The 22,144-nt window shown below is 39.5% G+C and overlaps 1 protein-coding gene across 2 annotated transcripts; it reads right to left on the minus strand.

The window, feature by feature from the left end:
* Window positions 1–210: 210 nt before the first annotated feature.
* Window positions 211–20,582, minus strand: LOC121622829 (lysosome membrane protein 2-like). 2 transcript variants are annotated; one of them, XM_041959836.1, is made up of 13 exons: window positions 20,088–20,582; window positions 12,955–13,112; window positions 12,151–12,298; window positions 11,481–11,672; window positions 11,182–11,273; window positions 10,788–10,907; window positions 6,719–6,897; window positions 4,631–4,749; window positions 3,636–3,709; window positions 3,472–3,523; window positions 3,153–3,305; window positions 2,958–2,999; window positions 211–2,591 (listed from the first exon to the last, which is right to left on the minus strand). In XM_041959836.1, exons 1-13 carry the CDS (start codon window positions 20,208–20,210, stop codon window positions 2,481–2,483), a joined length of 1,563 nt encoding a protein of 520 aa, XP_041815770.1. In that variant the 5' UTR covers window positions 20,211–20,582; the 3' UTR covers window positions 211–2,480. The 2 variants fall into 2 exon arrangements, with proteins under 2 accessions (XP_041815770.1, XP_041815771.1); XM_041959837.1 differs by lacking the exon at window positions 2,958–2,999.
* Between the last annotated feature and the right edge of the window lie 1,562 nt (window positions 20,583–22,144).

Raw genomic sequence — 22,144 nt, forward strand, 5'->3', positions numbered from 1 at the left:
ATTTGACTTATGTGCACACAATATCAACCCTGAAAGCATCTATTCTGTCAGGTAAGATGGTGCAATTTTACAAATCTAAATTCGCTTGATATACAAATTATAGGCTTTCTTTAATTTTAGCAGTACATTGTCTAAATTAGAAAGTAATTTTATAGGATTTGTAACTTGCATAAAATGAGAACCAAACACAACAACAAAAGTCTTAAATGATGAAGACACACTTACTGAAACTACTTTTATTTTTGTGTACACAGTAAAAACAGTCAACATTTCAAAACAAGCTGACAATTGGAAGAATATGTGGTTATAGCAGTAACGATAACTTTAGAAAGAACAATCTTTAATCAAAATATGGCACAAAGTAGCCCAGGGTCCAGTCATTATGGAGCTTTCTGTTTTGGTTTTACCACCATAACAAAATAATTTATCATCTTTAACCACAATACTCATGTTGTGTAATACTGCTTTTTTTTTGCAATAAAAATTTATGACTTATCCATTCATTCACCCTCTCACAAATTTGTGATGAAACTACATTATGCACTCTTATTTGTTTGTCTTATCATACGTAGTTTAATTACAATCAAAATCAAACACAAATAGTAAAATCAAATGATGAAGCAAAATCTCTCCATGAAACATGTTGCAGCTTCTCCACTATTGTCTGCTATAGTCATTGCTGATTATTAGAGTGCATGTAATGACAAGGTTGAATAAAGCAACTCATTCATCCTTAAAATGTCACAACTAAGAATAAGAGCAGGAATAAAAGCTGAACTCATCACAGTTCAAATGAAGTAAATCTGCAGCATTTTTATATTACAATAAATGGCACCTGAAGTCTAATATGTTCACCAGACTTGAGTGAGAAAGCTGTAGCCCTGTACAACAAATCTATCATTCAAGAAGAGTGTTTTCAAAGTGCAGTATGACCCTGCCGGTATATAAAAACTATAAAAACTGTTTCATGCTCAGTTTTGTTTGGTATCTGGAAGAAAATGATCTAAACTTGAGAGTAGATTTGTTGGTATGACATATCTTCTTTTCACAAAATATGTGAAAAGTACAAAAGGCAAAAGAGATCCAGTAACATTGATTCTTTTAAAGGCACAACTATAGTGTTTCTTCATATTGAACCCTCATGAGTTGCAATGGCTGGACACCTGACATGAAATCTTAAGTTTTCACAAACAATGAGAAAAAAAGGTTGGTTGGTGCACCAACAATGCAAAGGCATTCAACAACAGCATCAAAAAAGCGCATTTTGAAATGATAATAAGATGAATTACATTTTGATATGGCCACATCAGATAGTATAAGCAGTCATAAAGGGCAAAAACACTGCCAACACATAAATTCAATAATGTATGAATCATTGTTTCTGCCATAAAACCCTGTCATGTTCAAGGCTTTACATGGCTGATGAAAGTGTCGCTCATTATAACACTAGAAGACATTTGTGAAGCTCTAGTTTAAGATGTTCCTCATTCAAAGATTTCTACATTAACATTTACAAAAATGAGAAGGACTTCTTATTTTACAAAAAATTAAAGTATCCAAAATATACAGCGTTTTGTCTGATATTAATTCCCATCATACACTGAGAGGAATGTAAGCGGCTCAACACATCTTACACTGTATATATACAAATACATGCCATACTCTAAGGGTTTTTCAGGTACGGGTGATAAGGACACTCACAGGAATCCCTCTACAGCGCACCAACAGAAAGTAATAATGAACAATGAAAATGTTTTGTAACATAGGATGAAATGAAAATGAAACATAACAATACTGGATTGACTAAAATGTCTTCACAAAGACTTGCTCCTCTCACCTGCTTTAATCATTTTATATAATATCTAAGCAGAGGCCCCCTGAGAGCGACTCATGACACTGTATCCAAAAAACTCACAGTTTGTGGACTTCATTACCCTGGTCCCGTCACTCTCTGTGCCCTGTTACAAAGTACTCAGTCGCTAAAATCTGAATACACAATCTAATCGAGGCAAACAGAGAATGAGGTGAGGCCACAGCACTAAAAATCTAATTTATTGTTGTATTTATTCTATTTATTGTTTTGGACCACTAACAAAGTGTTATCTCTAGCCATTAGAGAACCACAGCTTGTTGTCAGCATTTTTACATTAACATTTTCAGCAACTGATTTACCCGAACAGCGAAAAGTAGCCCTTGACACACAGTGTTTTCAAATGAATGTCAATTCTTTTTTCCTGGGAATACAGTGTGTTACTGGACTTTGGGTAACTCTCCATGGCTAAGACTAACTACATTATTTTTAGGACTAAAAATATGTTCCCCTCCTCTACCCCGTTATCCCCCTGAGATTTCCAATTGTAAAGGCAAAACTGACAATTTTCTATGGTGGAGTTTTTTCTCTCTCCTGAAAGGCCAAATCCGTGTTCATGATTCTGAGGTTTGAAGATGTACAAAGCCCCGTCTAAATCTTCCCTCCCTCCTCAAGCCTGTGGGTCAGCTTTAGGTGTCAAACCAATATAGGTTCCATTTTGAGGATCTTCCTTTTCCTTGTCACTGACTGGGGAGTAAGACGTGTCCTCTTCTGTGGATGTCTGTAGCGGGACATTGAGGATAAAAACAACGTGATTAAAAACTCATCTCATCTTACTTTAACCCCTTACAGTTATACCTCTGAGCAAAAAGGGTTGATGTCCTTGAAGGTCCCATCTGTGACATTTTTACAGTACTTAAATAGACATTTAGTATTAAAAATGTATGTTAATGTTTTAAAACCAGACGTTTGGTACAGCACCAGACTTATTTCAGTAGGAGTGAAAGTTATTTAACTGCACTCTGAAAAACGAGATTAAAGGTACACATAGACAATAAGCACTCAATTTAGTAAGACAGAAGCTTGAATAAAGCAAAGACAACATAGAATTAAAAAAAAAATCTGCAAAATAATCATAAAGACTTACAGCATAGAGTGGCTTGGTAAACACAATGCGCTTAACTTCTTTCTGCACAGAAAATACATGCACAGTGCCATTAGTGTGTGGTTAAGTAATTAAATGAATTACACAAAAATTAACACTAATTATTTACTGGGACAAAGCAAGCAAATGGTGAGCTGTTAGAAAAAAATCAGGTATTGGCAGGTAGTGGTATCATACCTTCTTATTGCGTTCCCGGATCAGAAGGACGATGAAGATTGCGAGCATAATGGCACCCAGTCCCACAATAATGAGCGGGAAGTTGGACACTAGTGTGACAATCAGCAGCAGTTTCTGTACTCTCGCTGCGGATGCATCATCAATCACCACACTCTATATGTTAAAAGACAATATGACAGACACATTACGGAGAGAAAATCTGTATATCACTCGTGACACTCTGTACACTCTGTAGCGGTTCAGTCCTGATTTGTGTTGTTAAAATTTGGTAACCTATGCATAAACCAAAGGGGTTTCTTTTTAAAATTGTGTTTCTTACCTCATTTAGGAACATGACAGGAAAGACAGTCTCATTCAGGGCTCTAGTTTTCCTGTTATGGATGTAATGAAAACAGTGTGAAGCAGTCATATGCAGCACAGACACACATCCATCAGTACTATAGAACTATAGAGTTTAGCTTGTGTTTGGATGCAGATACTCACGGGAATCCAGGGACTCTGCTGAGCAAGATGTTTACTTGTGCTCTCTTGTTTGCACGCACGATCACTCCAGTGGTCTGCATGCAGAAAAAATGTAGTATTAACGATGTGACGTAATGCACTGAATCATCAGAACGGACAACAAAATGAAACCTATGTCACTGACTATGTTAACATGCACAAAATGCACAAAATACTATGGCTTTTGCCCTCATTTCGACAAAGACAATATTTCTACAAAGCCGTTTACATAGTTAATGAAAATGAATATTCCTAACTAATAATTCATGAAGTTACATGAAGCCATACATATTCTGATTAATGTAATGACGAAACACAGCCTTGTTTTTTCGTTTGTTCAGCCACCCTATTGAAAATGTTGATGCTGTGACATTTGCACATATCCAAAAAGTCTAATATCCAAGTCTCTCATAATGATTGGTGTGTTTCTCCTTCCAACAAGAAATGCGGCACTTTCTTTTGTGCATATATCTCTATTCCAGCCTTGCAAACTATTGGCTAGGCACCACACAGAGCTGACCTGAAGAGGCAAGAGACCATGTGTTGCAAACTGCAGTAAAAACCCACATTTGAAGCAGAAAATACTACATTTGAATTAAAGTGAAATTCAACGAAATATGCTGTTTACATGACCAGTATTAATATGGAATGTTGTAATCTTTGGAATAATGGTGGAAAATTAGTGTGCATGTATACGTAGCCACTGTCTTATGAGTACAATCGGGATGTTGACACCAATGCAGTTGATTTTCTTCAACAATACTACTTATAAACCACTAGGTGGTGTAGCAGTACTTTTTTTATGTTGCACGGTATCTCACAGCTGAAATGAAGTGAAATACGCTGCTCCTACATATCTAGTGGATTGAAATGTGCAATATGACCAACAAAGATGAGTCCCAGCATTAATGCTACCAATCATAACTGCAGAGAAAAAAGTGCATTTGAGGCTGACAGACTGTTGTCTGGTGGCTCACCGGGTTAAGGTCTAGGAACGTTTGGTGATGCTCTGTTTGAGGGGACATTCCTTCAATGGCAGCCACATATTTAGGGTCTGCCAGGTGGAAATGAGGAAAGGAGGCAACCACTGGGGCACCTATGTGAGGAGAGGAGACAAGAGGAACAATAAGGAAAGTGACAACATTAGGGTAAGCAAAGCATGACATGTATCTCTACTGTACAGTAGTAGCACAACACAGGATTCACAAAAAGTTCTCCTTTCCCCACTTTTTTAAGTGAAGTAATTATTGAACCCTCTCCAATTATAGTTTAATACCAGAGTTTCAAGAGATAATTGAGCTGCCACATGCCTCCATAACAACGTATAACTCAGTATTTTGGCTAATTCAAACATTAATTAGCGAGTGTTCTTATGTCAACATTGAAATCATCACATAACACATAGGCAATATTAAGATGACCTCAAGAGTGTATCTCAGAGGAGCTGTAATATTTTCAAGAAAACCAGTCTTTCCTGATTAAAATGCTAATTTCTGCACAGCTCTTAAGTCAGATCATTAATGCTCTGTAATGGGAACATGCAGAACAAATATGTAGCTCCTATAATGTGCTCTTTTTGTTCAAAATAATGTATCTACACACAGGCAGTGGACAGTGGTGGTGGACATGCAAACCTCTCACTATTCCAAAGGTTGAGATGATAATCAAAGTAGCAGCAAAGAACTTTCCTGTTGTTTGATGTATGATCCAAGCAGGACATAGTAAATAGTACAGGACATTTGGGAAAAGTTCTCAAGAGACGGTGACAAGATATAATCTGAACTCTGTTGCAGGACACGCAGCATGTTACTCAGGGTCAATCTTTCAAAAAAATAAACAATCAGTGCACAAATGGACCACAACCCTGTTTGTATAACATATTAAGGGCTCTATCTGATGTCCAGATAAGGAATCGTGTTACCCCTGCTAAGTTCCTTCCTCATATTGTCAACAGGATACATTGCGTTATAACAATCTGGCCTTGGTTGAGATAACCTGTGCAATGTTGAACTTAATCATTCTGGATGTGTGTTGGTCAACAAAAATAAAAGTAGTCCAGCTTAACAAGAACCACATGTGCCTCAGCAGCAACAACAAAGTCAGATGGTGGCACAGTTAGAGGTGCTGATGAAGTGGGGCAGAGGTGACAGTTTTCCTGCCCTTGTGTTTGGCAGCAGACGTTAGAAAAAAACATTGGACACCCGCAGTCACCTGAGAGGCTGTTCCCCTGACAACCCACAAGGTCACTGCAATACAAACACACACATGTATATTTGCATTGGTACACTTATGAGTGCCATTAATCACTGTGTATATTCCTGAACACCTGACCTAAACTTAACCCTCTGCACGCTTTTTTAAATCCTCCTCACCTGAGTAGAGTCAAATGCCTGCTGCTGGCTACACTTGATTTGTGCTATGACCTCAAACTGCTTTGGTTATTTTATGAAATTCTACCATGCATACATTTACTACAAGTCATGCATGCTTAATACTTCAGTGGATTGCAACCATTAGTTTAGATTCATCTCAGTGCTCGGGATTGTTTCTTTAATGGAGCGATAATCTTAACAAAAAAAACAAAACTGTGCAGTAAACGCAGGCACTAAGGTAATGTCTGGTCATATTCAAGGCCAGAATCAGGTGACAGGGCTTACCGCCCCCTCAGCTACTGAGCCAGTCATGGTCAGATGGTGCCTGAGGTGTGTAGAGGACTGGAGAGCTGTGTCACATGGGTCATTAGGGGGTATTATAACTGGTGATAGTGAGAAGGAAAATAAAAAGAGGACTTGACCTATATAAGTGTATGATCAATTAGGGGCCATAACATTTAAAGTGGGCTGGTAGAAAGCAGAAAAAACAGAACAACAAAAATCATATAAAGACCCAGGTCAGAGTTTAAGCACAGAGGCTTTGAGTAGGATGCACAGCTAATTAAAGACACAGAGGACAGGAGAGTGAAAAAAAGGTTGATGGCAGGTACCATGCAGAAATTAGCATTTGAGAGCAGCACGTGTAACAGCAAAGAGCGGGTGAGAAAATACGCAGCACAAGCTGACATTTACCTTTCCGACAGGGACTGACTTTAAGAAGGCCAGTTCCCAGGCACTCTTGTGGGCTGATGCAGAACCCCTCATTGGCAGGGTTCTCCTCTTTGCTGGCCAAAACAGAACGTGGAGGTGTGAAGCGGTAAGCTGGGATTCCTTTCACCTCTACATCTTTCTGGAATTCCATGTAGATCGACCTGGAGAGAAAAGCAAGAACATAACAGAAAAAATTGAGGACGTTTCAACAGCAGTTTGCAGCCTGAGCGCTAGCACTTGAGAAAGAAAGAAAGTGCTACTGTAAGAAGCAGCGTGAATTCTCAACAGGGGCTGGTGGATGCACAAGAGCGATAAAATCACAGCTCTACAGAATTGCTGTACTAATACTTCTACATTATGTCTAGTCCATTAACATTAAGACCACTTCCAGGAAGAAATAGTCACTCACTTAACTGACTGCTGCTTGGCTAAGTCTGAAGTCAACAAATCCCATTAAAAAGTCATTACATTTCACCAAACTCGTTTGCTGCTCAGAATAAACAATCAACTATAATAACCCCAAAAAATATCTGCACATTCTGCTGGTGCTGTATCCTGATCCACATGGCTTGTCAACCACTCAACTAGTCAATTTCACCTGCCTTTTTGGAACCGACACACCTGTTCACAAGCAAACACAACCTGAAACTCACTTCTCTTCTCTTATTATCTCCCTGATGAAACAATAAAATGGGCACCAAAGGCACAAGAGGTGAAATAACAGTGTTGAGTCCATAATTTAATGTAAAATCATGGCTTGGAATTTCAAGAGAGAAGCTGGAGGAGTTAATTTGGCTTTTCCACTATGCTGAAATCCTGTTGTAGCACTTCATTCATTATAAACACATAGTGGAATGATGCTGTAGTGTGATGTTGACATTTACTTTGTACTGGGAACGGAGAAGTCATAAATTTAAATTTTATTTTAATGTTTGTTTTTACAGCTTTTCAGATAATTACCTTATTGTGAGAAGTTCATCCTTGTTCTATGTATCTGCAGTTCTGCTGTGTTTAGGGAATCCCGACGATTCTCAGTGAGAACAAAGAAGTCTATACAGTGTCAGCCAACTGGCTGGGAGGATACGGCTCTTTGCTACGCAGCCCACCAATTGTGAAACAATACTGTACAGACCTTTCCCTTGACCTTTGAGAGAGAATCCAAGTAAAAAGCTGTATGTGTTTCTTCACTAGAACAGAGCTGTGAAAGCCTTTGCCTTGTACTTTTGGCCATGAGAGACTGTTACAGTGTGTATTAATTTCAGACAAACTAAGCTGAGATATGGTTCTTTTGGATCTAAATCCTTTCATTGTGTGTGGACCAAAATTTGAAACACCTGATAATGAGATAATGTGAGCTACTTTAAAGAGAATGGAAAGAAGAGACGTGGTGGAATGTACTTAGTATTTTACTTAAAAATTACAATATGTATGATGAGTAATATCAACAATAATTAAATCTCCATGCTACGTCTTTCACTTAAGTTTGTAGTGTAGCAGCAGTCTTTGCTGTTTGCAGTGATCTGGGGAAGTCCAGACATCTATGAAAAAAAAGTTATATGAAGTTCAAGTGTTTCTTTCCTGTTCCATGTTTCAGTTTTGCTCATCTATTCAACATGTTGTTTGTATAACATGCTACTTATAGTTTGTTTTATTCATTTCATTTTAGATATCCGGCTCCCACTTTGGGTTGAATCTTTATCTATTGTTTTGTTTTTCTTGTTTGTTTTCGAAGTGTTAAAAGTTCTTTTAAATCATGTTTTTGAAGTCTTAAAACTTCTTCTAAATTATGTTTTTGAAGTGTTAAAAGTTATTTTAAATGAAGGGTCGTAGCTAGAGGAAAGATTAACATATGGCAAAAGGCAAGTTGGTATTTGAACAATGACACCTGTCTGCAATTCGTCAAAATCTTGGTTTTTGCGGCTCAGCTGTCAGTTACTGGACTGAAGGGTCACTTACCCATCAGTGTCACAGATGGGAATTCTAACACTTATTTTATCCTACAGATCAATCCCATATGTCGTTTAACTAAACGCATGTTTTCACACAAAGTGCTGCTAAGCTACTCTTACAGGGGCTTAAGGCCTTAAAAAAACTTGAGCCAAACTGTCTGTGTGAAAGGTTAACACATCTAACTTAATGGAACATTTCCTCTTCAAATTATAGTAAAAAGAACAGGAAACAGGGAGGGAGCATTCCCTTTAGTCACAATAACACAGAGCCATGATGAAGGCACCAGGAGGTGAATAAGTAGGTGAAAGTGTAAACATTTGGGAGTCCAATCAGAGTCAAAGGTACAACCATACCACTCCAACAGATTCTTTCCACACTCAACAAAAAGGGGAAGATGTCTGCAGCAGCTTTTTTAAGGTCAAGGTTATTTTCAAAATTAGAAGCGCTCATCATCATAAAGTACAAGTACAGAGTTTCATCAGAGAATCCAGCAGACTTAGCATTTGTGGAATTAAACCCCAAGGAGCTAGTCATTGTGTGGGAGGCCATTTTTTCTTTAACATTCTTCAAGATTTCCATGACGTTGTCCTGATTCTGAAACCCCCCCCCCCAGGGGATCCTCAAGAAATCAGAATGTCTTTACAAGCATCTATCGAGAACATGTCTGGCACCCTTACTTTGTATTACTTCCAAGTTATACAAGAAGTACAAGAAGTAATTTACAAACTGGCCAAGCCCATGCAGCCCATTGCACATGGAAAGCATAATGAAACTTGTTTGTTCCAGCTGGGCGAAAACTTTTCTGTCCTAAAAATCATTAAAGTCCTTGAAGGGTTTTTGTCTCTTTTTTTTCTTTCTCACTCCCACAGTTGTCCTTCCTCTTCCTCAGCCACCCAGCTTTTATCTCCATTACATTCCTTTTTAAGAAAGCCTTTCCATGAAGTGTTCCCTGGCAAATGGCATGTTAGTGTTTGAAAAAGCCAACACAGTACAGGCTGTAAAGCCTCGGTGAGAAAACAGACGTCACCTGTAGTGCTGTTTGTAAGTGATCAGGATGTTATGATAACAATGCATGGGGTCCAAGGCCTGTGAGCATATTTCCATAGGAGATATTAAAAGCCCCTGTCCTACTGTGTGGTGAGTTGAGTCCAACATTTTTTGGCCAGGTCATATACCAGAAATAGACATTATAACCACACCATCCCAAGGTAAAATATCATAATTGGGACACAGGGGACAGTGGGACAAACAAATGCAAATGTTGCTGCTGTTGCAGCCAGATGACTTGCCTGTGATGACACATAATATAATCTTTTTATACCTCATGTCATATGTACAAAATATAACAATGGCCTCGTATTTAACTGACAACAAAGCCAACAACCTTCTGCGAGGCTGTACTGAAGCTGCCACAATACTTTTCAAAACTGTTTGTCAGATGGATGAATAGCTTCAAAAATACCCTCCCCGACACCTTTCCAACATTACGGGTTAGCGGGGGCTGTGTCCAACCTATACCTTTCTGAAACAGATAAGCTGCCATTCATGATACTTCACACCAAGATCAGAGGTGAGAGAGGAGCCAGGGTTTGAACTTCTCTCTCTAGCTTTAACACAACACTATGAATGCCTTCCACAGGAGACTATCTAAAAATTGTGCAACATTATCCCCATACTTAAGCAGTATTGTGTCTCCCCTCTCAATGGCGATCAGATTTTCACCCAGCCTTCCAGTGTGACAGTTCCGAACAGTAATATCCACTTTTCATTTCTGAAGTGGCATGACAACTCATCGTACAAACAAGTTCAGGTTGAGCATAGCCCGACCCTTAGGTGGTGCTAAATGCTAATGTAAGCATGCAAACATGTTCACAATGGCATTGCTAACATAGTGATGTTCAGCGGGTTTAATGTTTCCTCTGTTCAGCAAATTAGCTAAGCGTGTTAGCATGCTAACATGCGCTTATTAGGATTAAACGCAAAGTATACAGGACAGGACAAATAAAAATTTTGACCTGCAGAAGACTTCCTCTTCTGCCGGTCGTTATTTACAGCTCGATTAGCAACTAGAGCACATGGGAGCATTATGTGAGAGATGTACCTGCAGAGGTCTGGAGTGAAGATGTAAAGGCGCTCGTCCTTTTTCAGCAGAGGGTGGAAAGCACTTCCATCTGATCCATTGATGCTGTTGCTTTGGTTAGACATCCAGAAGGTCAGCTGGCTGCAAAGACAGCATGATGTCACAAATTTAATGTCTTTTTTAAATTGAACCAAGAGAACATTTATGCAATTTGAAAGCATTAAGTATCAGGATGTCCTGTTCTCTCTACTGTGGGCAACAGCCCAATCCAACAGACAGACAGACAGACATAGTCCTTTTTGGCAAAAAGAAGTAGATTTGAGAAACTTTTCAAATCCAAAGGTTACCCAATTTCATTACAGCGGAAGAAGACAGAGAGGGGGTGTTTGTTTGTTTGACCCTGTGACAGTGCTACCTTTGGCCTTTCCATGTTTCAACGCGACCATAATCCATGTAGTTCTGCGTCCCAGTGTGATACACAAATTCCCCGTCGTTACTTCCATTTTTCTAAATAGATCCAAAGATTTAGGTCATTAAATATGTCAAGCTTTCAAAACCAGAAAAACATTTCTTGTCATAAAAACACCTGCTGCAGTGATTTTTAGATTGACTGGATTTCATGGAGGAATTAATCAAAAACAAATTAATAGATCCTCCAAGAACAACATCCAGCTGAGGTTCATCGGCTTTCATTATTTGTAGAGCTGCACATGCCTTGTACATGAGGCCAAAGTCTTTCTCCACATCAGGATTGGAGGAAGAAACACGGGTCAGCAGGGGGTCTTCGTAGCCCCACAGCAATTCATCCACAGTGCGAGTAGTGAAGAGGCCTGTCCCGAAAGAGTTCATCCAGATGGACACCAAGTTGCTCTTCCAGAAACTCCCTTTCACCTTTGTCATTACAGCCTAAGATAAGATAAGATAAGACAAGATAAGCTAAAATAAGATAACATAAGATCAACTTTATTAATCCCCAGTTGGGTAAATTTGGTGTTACAGGCAGCATCAATAAAAATGGCAAATAGCAAAGGCAATAGAAAATACAAAATAAGAAAATACAAAATAAGAATGTATATGTACATTTTATACAAAATACTATAGAAAATATATTGCCAATGGAAAGTACTTGAGAAATGTTGAAAAAGAACTGCACAGGGATTGAAACAAAAATTGCATGTGGTTGTGGATAAACTATGTACTTGCTCTATGTAGGGATGGGAAGTGCCGCAGAGTGGAAAGGAGATGGAAAAGAATGCAAGGTGAGGTAGAGGGTGGTGGGCATTGGTGTGGGATGGATGGAACAACTAAGGGAATGCAGAAGGAAGTTACAGAACACACATTCCACTTTCCCCTACTTGTCTAAGACCTTTACTTCATGACTCACCCAAGCAGGGATGTTGACAGTGGTGATGTTATCCACAGCTGGGTCTCCCACAGACTTGTCTCTCAGGAAAACAAAGCTTTTGGTGTTGTATGCGGACACCTTCGAGTCATTTTCCACCATGCTCACATTGTCTTTATACCTGTACTCCCTGGACAGACATGATTAAATGTAATATTAGCATTTTCATCAAACTTTCCTGTTACAAATGAGTAATGTGAATGAGGGTAAATGAGTATTAATTTCATCACACAACTCCTTCCTAGCAACACAACATGTCTTTGAGATTAGGTAACCTAAGCCGTTAGGTGGCAGGGGTATTTTGACATACGCTGTGGCTGTTGTAACATTTTAGTGAACCTTGATATTTATTCAGAGGTTTCAGTGGGTGCATTAGAAACGATTCCAAATAAGTAATTTATACAAAGTTTCTTGTCAGGACTCACATGACAGACTGGACAGACTTTTTTATCCTAAAATAAGCGTGTCTTAATAGACCATAAGAGAGGAAGCAGAAAAGCAGAAGCTAATGTCCCTTGTTCAGTTTAGATAGGTGATGAGCAAATAATGGACACATTTCAACAGTACTGAAGGAAGAAGCCTTATATAGAAAATCGACTCCTACACTAGAAAGGGCAATTTTTAAAAACTAACCCTACTCTGCAATTCCATTTTCTTCTGTGATACAATATCACATATTTTTACGAGTCAGATTGCTAACCTCAGAAGTTTCATGTGGGACACGTGCTGCTTTCTTTGTGGCAGCCTGTGCACATCTGAGTACATTGATGTGCTCCTGAATCCTACCTGTACGTGTAGGGTCCAACTTGCTTGACCTCTGCTTTTTCCCCTTCGAGGAATTTATTCACATTGGTCACATTGAAGAAGAAAAACTCCATGTAGACAGGAGGGGGAGGGGTCTTCCATGACTCAAACACACGGCTGCCCTCTACCAAAACAATCTCCTGTTGAGACATAAAATATATACCAGTTTAAACAGAATTCATTCAGACACATAAAAATGGTTGTCATGCATGACTACTTCTGTACACATTTTCAGGTGATGATGCACTTGCCACAAAACTTGCAAAAGGTTTTGCGATACTGAAAACATGTTTTGAATTTGGAGTTTCCACAATCTGTCCCAAGTAAAAACAACCCAGAGAACAAAAACAACCTCAGGGGGTCATGGAGGGGAGCTGCTGTCTCAGCATCAGACAAGAGCATTGGCTGCACACATGAATGGTATTAGGGGAGACCCTTCCACAGTTTCATTGTCAGCGGTTGCCCATGACAACGGGCACTCAGGGAAACATATCATGTGATGCACAGGGCTGGATGCCCACTGGTTGCACAGGACTGCGACCTTAATGATCTGAGCCACATTCCTCTGGACTGAGCCTTATGAGGCCCTGGAAGTGCACAAATCTGTACCACCCTGCTTCATTACACAGTATGCTAGAAAATTGTCAGAGCATATGTCATTGCCCCTGGACAAGGATAACCTGATTCACTGCAGGAATCGTTTTGGGAAGCTGGAAAACACAGGGAGTGTGAGAACGAAGGGGGTGAGGGGATTAGTATTTCTTTTGACAACACATCAGGAGGAAATCTCACTCTGACCTAATTGTGTCATATTTGTGTTAAAGTTAAAAGCAATACTTCAGTATGAAATACACCCAAAAGAGCTGGACACACCAATGAGTCCCATTATTTCAGTGGAGTACAGACCCCCAGTTCCCCCCCCCCCCCCCCCCCCCCCCCCCCCTTTGGGGTCCCTTCTACTTGTTCAGAGACAAAAGTTTAGCTGAGTAGCCAAGGACAATAAAGCTGTCACCTTAGATTGAGGAAGGAAAAGCATGGTCTTGCTATATCGTCCTTTCATGCCTCAAACAATCAATATGGTAACCTTCCCAGCATGCTACATGGAATACTGCGTGGAAAACAGGAACAGAGAAACGCTCGTTTCTCAGTACTTACCCCTGGTACTCTTACACCACTCCCTATTTGAAAACACATGTAGCAGGTGAATACACAAAAACACATACGGGAGTGCTTTGATGTCGAGACAGGCAAATACACAGACGTGAATAACACTGGGTACAGCAAGAGGCTATTCATTGATTCCCCCAGTCATGATGCACTAACTTTGCATACTCTAAATGGGTTTGCCTCAGTAGTGGCCAAACACCTAACCAAGCTTGCCTGTAGTCCAGCCCTGCTGTTCCTGAAGCCACCAAAGTCAGATTAAGGTTGACTCAGTTTTACATTGATCATAACTCACAGTGGTCACCAATTAGCTGCACTGTCAGATCCCTGGTTTGTGCTCACACAATCAAACAAAGGTAGCTTGACTACTGTAAATATTTTAAGCAGCATGAATTACATTAATTAAAAGGTAATTATCTAAAGACAAATTTGTAGGTCTAGGGATTGTGATGTCAGTCTATTGGTCCAACATTTTGGTCTAGGCTGGAATATCTCAACAACAATTAAATGTGGGTGAGATTTGCTTCTGACAATCATGAAAAAGAGGATAAATCCTACTGACTTTGGTGATTCTCTAATTTTTTCAATCATGCCGTTTTACTTTTAGAGAAAGTGGTTGCATTGTCGTAACTTTTGTTACACACATCTGTGTTGCCCAGAGAGAGAATCCTAATAACTTTCATTCTCCTGTGACTTTTAATCCACTGACATCATAAGTTCAACATTCCAGTTTGTCCAATACTTTGGTTTATGACCTAATACCTACAAAACTCAAACTAAAACTATTGACATCCTCCTCAGCCTCAGTTGAACTTATTTATTTCCAATGAGGAAATGTTCGCACACTAATGCGTCAAACAAAGATCTTGAACCTGCTTAACATTATAGCTGCAGCATGTTAGCATGCCAACACAGCCTCACAGAGCAGCTAGCATGACTGTCCTGTTATTAGCTCGAATTCATTTAAGATAGACAGACATCTTAGCAACTACAGGCCATGACTTCCATGAAGTTTTGTAAGACTGTCCCCAGCGCATGATTACAAATGATTTTGATGACCCCTGACCTTTTGTTTAGCACACTTATTTCAAAATTTTCCCTGAACATTGCTGTGGTCCATGACAAGGACCACAAGGGACCACAGCACAGACATTTGGAATTAATATTTATTCTTCAAAAGGGCTAAAGATTTTTGATTTTAATGATCCCATAATGTGAGAGACTACATTTCCACTACTGGGAATATTCTGGTAATATTGCTAAATCAGCAGTTAGTTGTGTCAATCACGTCACCTTTTGGTGGTGGCTTTACTGATTTAATACTTTGTTAAATTTGGAACAGAAACTCTATTATTAAAAATGTTTGTGTCAAAGCTGAAAAGCAGGGGAAACCCAGCAGACAACCGGCAAGGGACTGCTAGCCTGCAATGTCTAGCCTAGTCTATGCGAAATTACCAAATTCCTCATCAGGGACAAGTCATTTTTCACCATCACCTCATCAGCAGCCTCAGAAGCTGAGGGGCTGCCAACCCAGCCGGTTTCCCAATAAACCTAGCAGTGTGAAATAGGCTTAGCACACAAAGAGAGTCAGCTGCTGGGAGGGTATCCATGGAATGGGATCCTTCACGCTGGTGCAACTGGGGTGAGGGAGTAATTTGATACGGCTGAAATAAATCACACTGCCAGGCTAGTAGATAACTATGTGTGTCTGCGTGTAAGTAAAAAGCATGTGTGCCACACCCACACATAAATTTTACAGTGAGACTTCATCAAAATTAATTTTTACATTGTATGAGATTATTTTACATACGTACATATCTGTCTGTTCATGCAATTAAACATTCTTGAGGTGCAGAAACTACTTTGGCAAATCAATGCTTGGGTAATGTACCATATCCTGTTTCTCTGTGTCTGCGTGTATTAAACTATGTAAGAATTAGTAAAACAAGCAAAAAATTGGTCAATCGAAGGAACATTCATTTTCAAAGGTTCAACAACCTCTAGCTTGCAACTGACTCAGAAGTTGAGTGAAAAGCATGTGTGCCACACCCATAAATAAATTTTACAGTGAGACTAACATTTTATGAGATTTTTTTACATACATACATGTCTGTCTGTTCATGTACGTAATTAAACATTCTTAAGATGCGGAAACTACTGTGCCAAGTCAACACTTGGGTAATGTACTGTATACTTTTTCTCTGTAAGAATTAGTAAAACAACTGATCAGACCAAAGAATTGGTCAATCCAAGGAACATTCATTTTCAAAGGTTCAACAACCTCTAACTTGCAACTGACTCAAAACTTTCAATTCCTCCTTAAACATGGTTTCATTCCATAAAAAAAAGGTCTTCCTCGTCTGTGAATTTCATTTCAGTCTTAAGGCTTAAGATGAACTGAGAGTCTACAAGTAATGAAATGGTGTAATGATATTAATTTATCCATTAACTTAATGTGAACACATAAGATGCAAACATCATCCCTGCACAATCTCATCAGTAGCACATGATTAACACTTCCTGCAGCCTATTGTTAAATAAACCTCCAAGGCAAACCTTGCAAACCTATATGAAAGTTAAAGAAAATGTTTTTTTTTTTTTTCAATTTGACAATTTTCAGCATGAAGCCCAACTCCCAGCTCTACAGAGAGCTTTACTAATATGCACCCTGATCTCTAAAGTCAACACTAAGCTGATAAAAACCATGTGATACCTGCTATGGAGAAGCAGGTTTGCTATGAAAATAATGATGAAGGTGTGCCATATGATAACAACGAATATGGGCCAACAGTATGTTCATGGCTGCACTGTTATCCAAGTTAAGTGAACCTTCTGGGAAGGCTTTGAACTTCATGAACACAGTTTGAAATATTGGCAATCCAGGAAATCTCTGGACTTTCACATTAAAGGTATTGAGCTACTGTAATTACTATAAATGTACAACAACAAAATGAACTGTAGAGCCGACAGCATGTTTACTGACGCTGAACAAATGGCATCACTGATGCAACCAAACCAACCAACTACTCAAATATCTTTATTCAACTGTATTAAACTTAAACAAGTTCCATTTCCCATCAACATTAGTGAAGTTGAATCCACTGCACTGACTCCAAACAGACCAAACACTGTGACACATTCATTGTGACATATATGTTGCACATGCTGCGAAAAAAATTGGTCTGTTTGATACACGAAATTACCACAGTAGCACCCACACGATACAGTTTTGCTACGTCTGTGTGAGATGGTGAAACAGGGCTAAAACACTGGTCTGAACAGAGACTGTTTTTGTTTTAAAACACTGTTTTAAAATGGAAAAGTATTAGAGGGGACCTTGCCTTCCCAGCATCCAACACAGTCAGTCAAAACAGTCAGGTTATGGCAAAACCCTCAGGAAAAATCAGTTACAATCGGCATCAACTGAAACTGGCAAAACTAGAAATAATTTCCAAATATTAAAATTAAGGATGAGCCTCAAATAAGTGTCAGTGTCTTTAACTAAGAGTGAGACCTCCACACTCCTCCCCTGCCACACGTTTTGAGGGACAACACACCTCTCATCACTTTCCTGTCTCAACAAACCACAAGTCATAACAATCATCACTATACTCCAACGATAAGGGTACACATAGCTTCACATGATATATCATAATAAACAGCATATAAGTTTGTTCTTCTGCTAAATGTTATTCAAAGTTAGGTCTCGCTAATTCTCTGCCAGTCATGGAGTTGGCACAATTCAAATCCCAATGCAGTTGAATTTTGTGCAAAGTTTCCGTTGTGACCTTATTTATCTGTGCTATAATGACTGTTAATGGTCTGCACTTAAGATAGGGAGTGAGTACAGCCAGGCAAAGCGATGAACTTTATATCTAATCTGGAACTGGCAGAGAGGATCTGTAATTGAGTGATACAGCATACTGCCATCATAGTAACAATGTTGGTACATGGAAAATGTGCCTTAGGTCTTTTGAGGCAGGAGGTCAGTCGACAGTTAAGGTCATAACTCTAACTAATAAATATTATCCAATTTTCAAGTGGTTAGGTTTGTTGCAAATGCCAGGCATATATTTATGACACCGGACATTTGGTGAAATAAAAAATGTGTGTTTTTCATACCAAAATATCTTTTGTAGACATTAGCAGTAATATTTCTGTAATAAATAAAAAGCACTTACCCTACGCAATTAGTTTATAAGCATATTCTTTTTTCTCTTCCAGAATTATAGTCACATTCTGATAAACTAATCTTATAGTTTTGTAAAACTGAAAATAAACTACTTGTAGTGATATTTTCCTTTTGTATGTGTCAAAAGTTTTTGTGTGACACCAAAAACCGAGGAACATGCTAGGCTAATGCTCAATGTGTCACCACTCAACTCCAATCATCACATCTATACACAGATGTTAGGAATGTCTCTGAGGAAGGCTTTGTAACGAAGGGACACTAGTGTGTAGTGTGTGACCATCTTGACTGAATTTAAACTGCATCTTTGCAAACTGACATTTAATGACTGAAATTGATTTTGCATATTTCAATGGCATGGAAAAATTCCACAGAGTTCAAACTTTTTCTTGTTGTGCTGATTTGTCCTCAGCAGTGGACACTTTTTTCTTGTGACGTGTTAAAAATACCGACCAACACCAAGAACAAGCGATACGAACCCAGCCCTTACTTATTCTTAGCTGTGGAATTTACCACGTCCTGTCATAATGACATGTATTGAAGGCAGAAACACACATTAGAAATTCTTTTGGATATACCATCTGATAAAGTCTTTCAACACAGTGCATGCTAATGGAAAAGGAAGTGTGGACAAAACTTAAACAGACTGAGTAACTATCTAACTGTGGGAAAAAAGCAGTGACTGTACAGTTCAGGCTACTGAACCCCTTATAACCCATCCTCCTCCATCTCAAGGAGTTTGAGCTGCCATTAGAAGCACTCATGCACGTAATGGGTAACACGTCCCCCTGAATGTACGCAAGAGGGACCTCCCAAACATTTGTCACCCATCAATTCTTTATCAAGCTCATAGTTTTCTGTGTTGAATTACATTTGGTCTGGTGGAGGCAGTATTCACTGTGCTAAGCATGGTTGTGTACTACCACAGCAGAGACTAAAGATATTGTGTGTGTGTGTGTGTGTGTGTGTGTGTGTGTGTGTGTGTGTGCGCGCGCGCCTACCCTCAGGGAAGAGACAATGCAGGCAAGGGGGAGACAGGAGGGCTGATAAGATGCAGGTTTGAGGTGAGCACTGAGACAATGTATTACTCAGACAACACTGACATAACAGTATTATTGGCAGCATTTTATGTGTTGTATTAAAATTGATTATTATTAGGGCGAGAAAAAAAATTGTAGAACTTAGCTAGCAGCCGACCTCCATATGGCACTAAAGCGAAGATTGGTGATCCTAGATAAGTGGAACTAAGTGGAGGAGGTGGGTTGTTAACCACTACTATAATCAGTACCATGAATGAAGTATCGAGACAAGTAAAAACAGTCAGGCAGGTTTTGAGGGACAACACACCTCTCATCACTTTCCTGTCTCAACCAACCACAAGTCATAACAATCATCACTATACTCCAACGATAAGGGTACCCAAAGCATAGCATGATATATCATAATAAACAGCATATAAGTTTGTTCTTCTGCTAAAAGTTATTCAAAGTCAGGTCTCGCTTTCAACGGTCTGCACTAAAGATAAGGAGTTAGTACAGCAAGGCAAAGCGATGAACTTTCTGTGTAATCTGGAACTGGCAAAGAGGATCTGTAATTGAGTGATACAGCATGCTGCCATCATTGTAACGATGTTTTCATTCTCAGCTCTGTCTGAACACAGCAGTGCAGTCAAAAGGGGGAAAATCCACAACATTAATTCATTAAACTGCTCTACATAACCAGGTGCTTTATAAAGTTCTGTGGGGGAAAGTTGTGTTTTTACCTTTTTGAGGCGGTTGTGTATGAGGGTGCGGAAAACTTGGGACACGACTAAGCCAATCCCAACCACCAGCAGGAGAGCGGAGATGGTCCCAACCGCAGGAATCGCGCAGGACCTTCGCGTCATGTCTGCAGGTGCTAGTAACACACAGAGCCGAGCGCGTGACACTCCTGAGGATGAATGGAAACGCTACCTTCCGGAGACGGTAAGCAAGTTTTACTACACTGCCTTTACTACGCAAAAAAACTTCTGCACAGGCTGTGCTACAAGACCTCCAACTTTGCCTTCCACGCTGCTCTCCCTTTGTTTGGTGAGAAGCGTCCTCACGGCTGCCTACTCAAGCCGACGAGCAGCAAAGTAACGGCGGGAGATGTTCAGCTCGCTCTCCCGAGTTTCCGAGTTACAAAGAACTGTTGAGTCTGTTTGCTTGTGGTTAATAATGAAGCGGTTAACTGACAGCCACGAGGTTCCCTGAGTCAGTCTCACTGGTGACCTATAAGCGCATTCAATACCGAAAAAAAATGTGCCACGGCGTATTTGTAGCGGGCTGTAACGGCTCGCCCTCCCTCCGCGCGAGGAGGCCGCTGATTGGTCGCGGCAGTTTGTGCCCCCTCGGGCGAAGACTGTGCGCGTGAGTTCTGCTTGGAGGACACCCAGCTGACTCGGTTTGAGAGCGATCAGATCCAAATAGCTGTGTGAGTGGAGCCCGTAACTCTTTCACAGTACAGCAGCCCAGCCAGCAGGCTTTAGTGTTAGTGTTAACGGTTGAGCACTCACATGAATGGAGGTCATAGAGGCGTAATTATAATGTAATTATTTGTTAATGTTTACAGTATACTGATTGCCATGTTAAAGCGCCCGTGACGGTCAACAGGTCTTTTCCTGAACTTTTCTTTGACTGTCGCAGTCTACCTAATGTGTGGTAATTACAGGTGTTTGTCCTATAAACACTGCGCCAACTAATCTCCACCAACAACAAGGCAGTATGCAACAAGCTCTCCAGGATTCATCTCTTTAGAGAGGAGCTATCCGTTGCTGCAGAGTGTTGCTTCATGTCAAAAGGTTTCAACCACGAAACCACCGCACAACAGTTCAGCGATCAGACTTGAATGTCGCTGGGAGGAAGTCGTTGCCACAGTGAAGTAAATACATGAAGGGGTTCATGCGACAGGTGCTTTCTGCACTCAAACCTGCAACAAGAGGTGCGTTATGAAAAGAAGTAACGGTGGAGGAAGTATTTAGATGTTTTACTGAAGTAAAAGTAGCAATGCCACTCTGTAAAAGTAATGCATTTGAAATGTTCCTTAAGTAAAAGCATTATGCATTACCATCAAAGTATACTTAAAGTACCAAAGGTAAAAGTATGCGGAACAGACAATTTCAGGATAAAAAACATGATCTTACTGGATTATGATCATTGATGCTTTAATGTGTTCACTGCTCACATACAGCTGTGAAGCTTAAATAACACATCATGATTGGTGGATTTATGTTTTGTTTTAATAAAAAGGAAAACTTGACTTTGCAATGTAATAATTTATGTTGTCCAATACATGTAGTGGGATCAAAATTACAACACCTGCGTCTGAAATGTGGTGGAGTTGAAGTGCATAAAATGGAAATACTCAAGTAGAGAACAAGAACTTCAAAATTGTACTTAAGTAGTCTACAGTACTTGAGTAAATGTTCTTAGTTACTTTCCATCATTGATGGCAGGTATCAATAACTTAACATAATCAGTGGTGGAATGTAACTACGTGCTTTCAGGCTTCACTGGACTTGAGGACAATTTTGAGGTATTTGTACTTGAATGCAACACTTTTGTTGCACTTATATTGATATTGATGCTTAATAATATATATGTGTATATAACCTATTTTCACCTGCTTGTCTGTACATAACAGTTCTATGTTTAGTTTTAGCTATCTTTGCTCAGCTTTGTTGTCCTTGTATTTGGAAGCATGAGTATTTCTATCTTTATGTATATTGTTCTTGGACCAGTACATTGAAAGCAGCTTAAAAGCAGAGTCTGTCTGATTCTGTAAATTCAGTTCTGTGCT

Source organism: Chelmon rostratus, chromosome 19 (genome assembly GCF_017976325.1).
Source record: "Chelmon rostratus isolate fCheRos1 chromosome 19, fCheRos1.pri, whole genome shotgun sequence".
Taxonomy (NCBI): Eukaryota; Metazoa; Chordata; class Actinopteri; order Chaetodontiformes; family Chaetodontidae; genus Chelmon; species Chelmon rostratus.

Bases quoted from the DNA above. Each gene is read 5' to 3' on its own strand.
- LOC121622829 (XM_041959836.1), bottom strand. From the start codon at position 20,210: ATGACGCGAAGGTCCTGCGCGATTCCTGCGGTTGGGACCATCTCCGCT. The intron at 11,673-12,150 runs GTGAGTCATGAA...ATCTTATCTTAG, and splicing joins CTGTCAACATCCCTGCTTGG to GCTGTAATGACAAAGGTGAA. The intron at 3,000-3,152 runs GTATGATACCAC...TTTTCTGTGCAG, and splicing joins TCCGGGAACGCAATAAGAAG to AAAGAAGTTAAGCGCATTGT.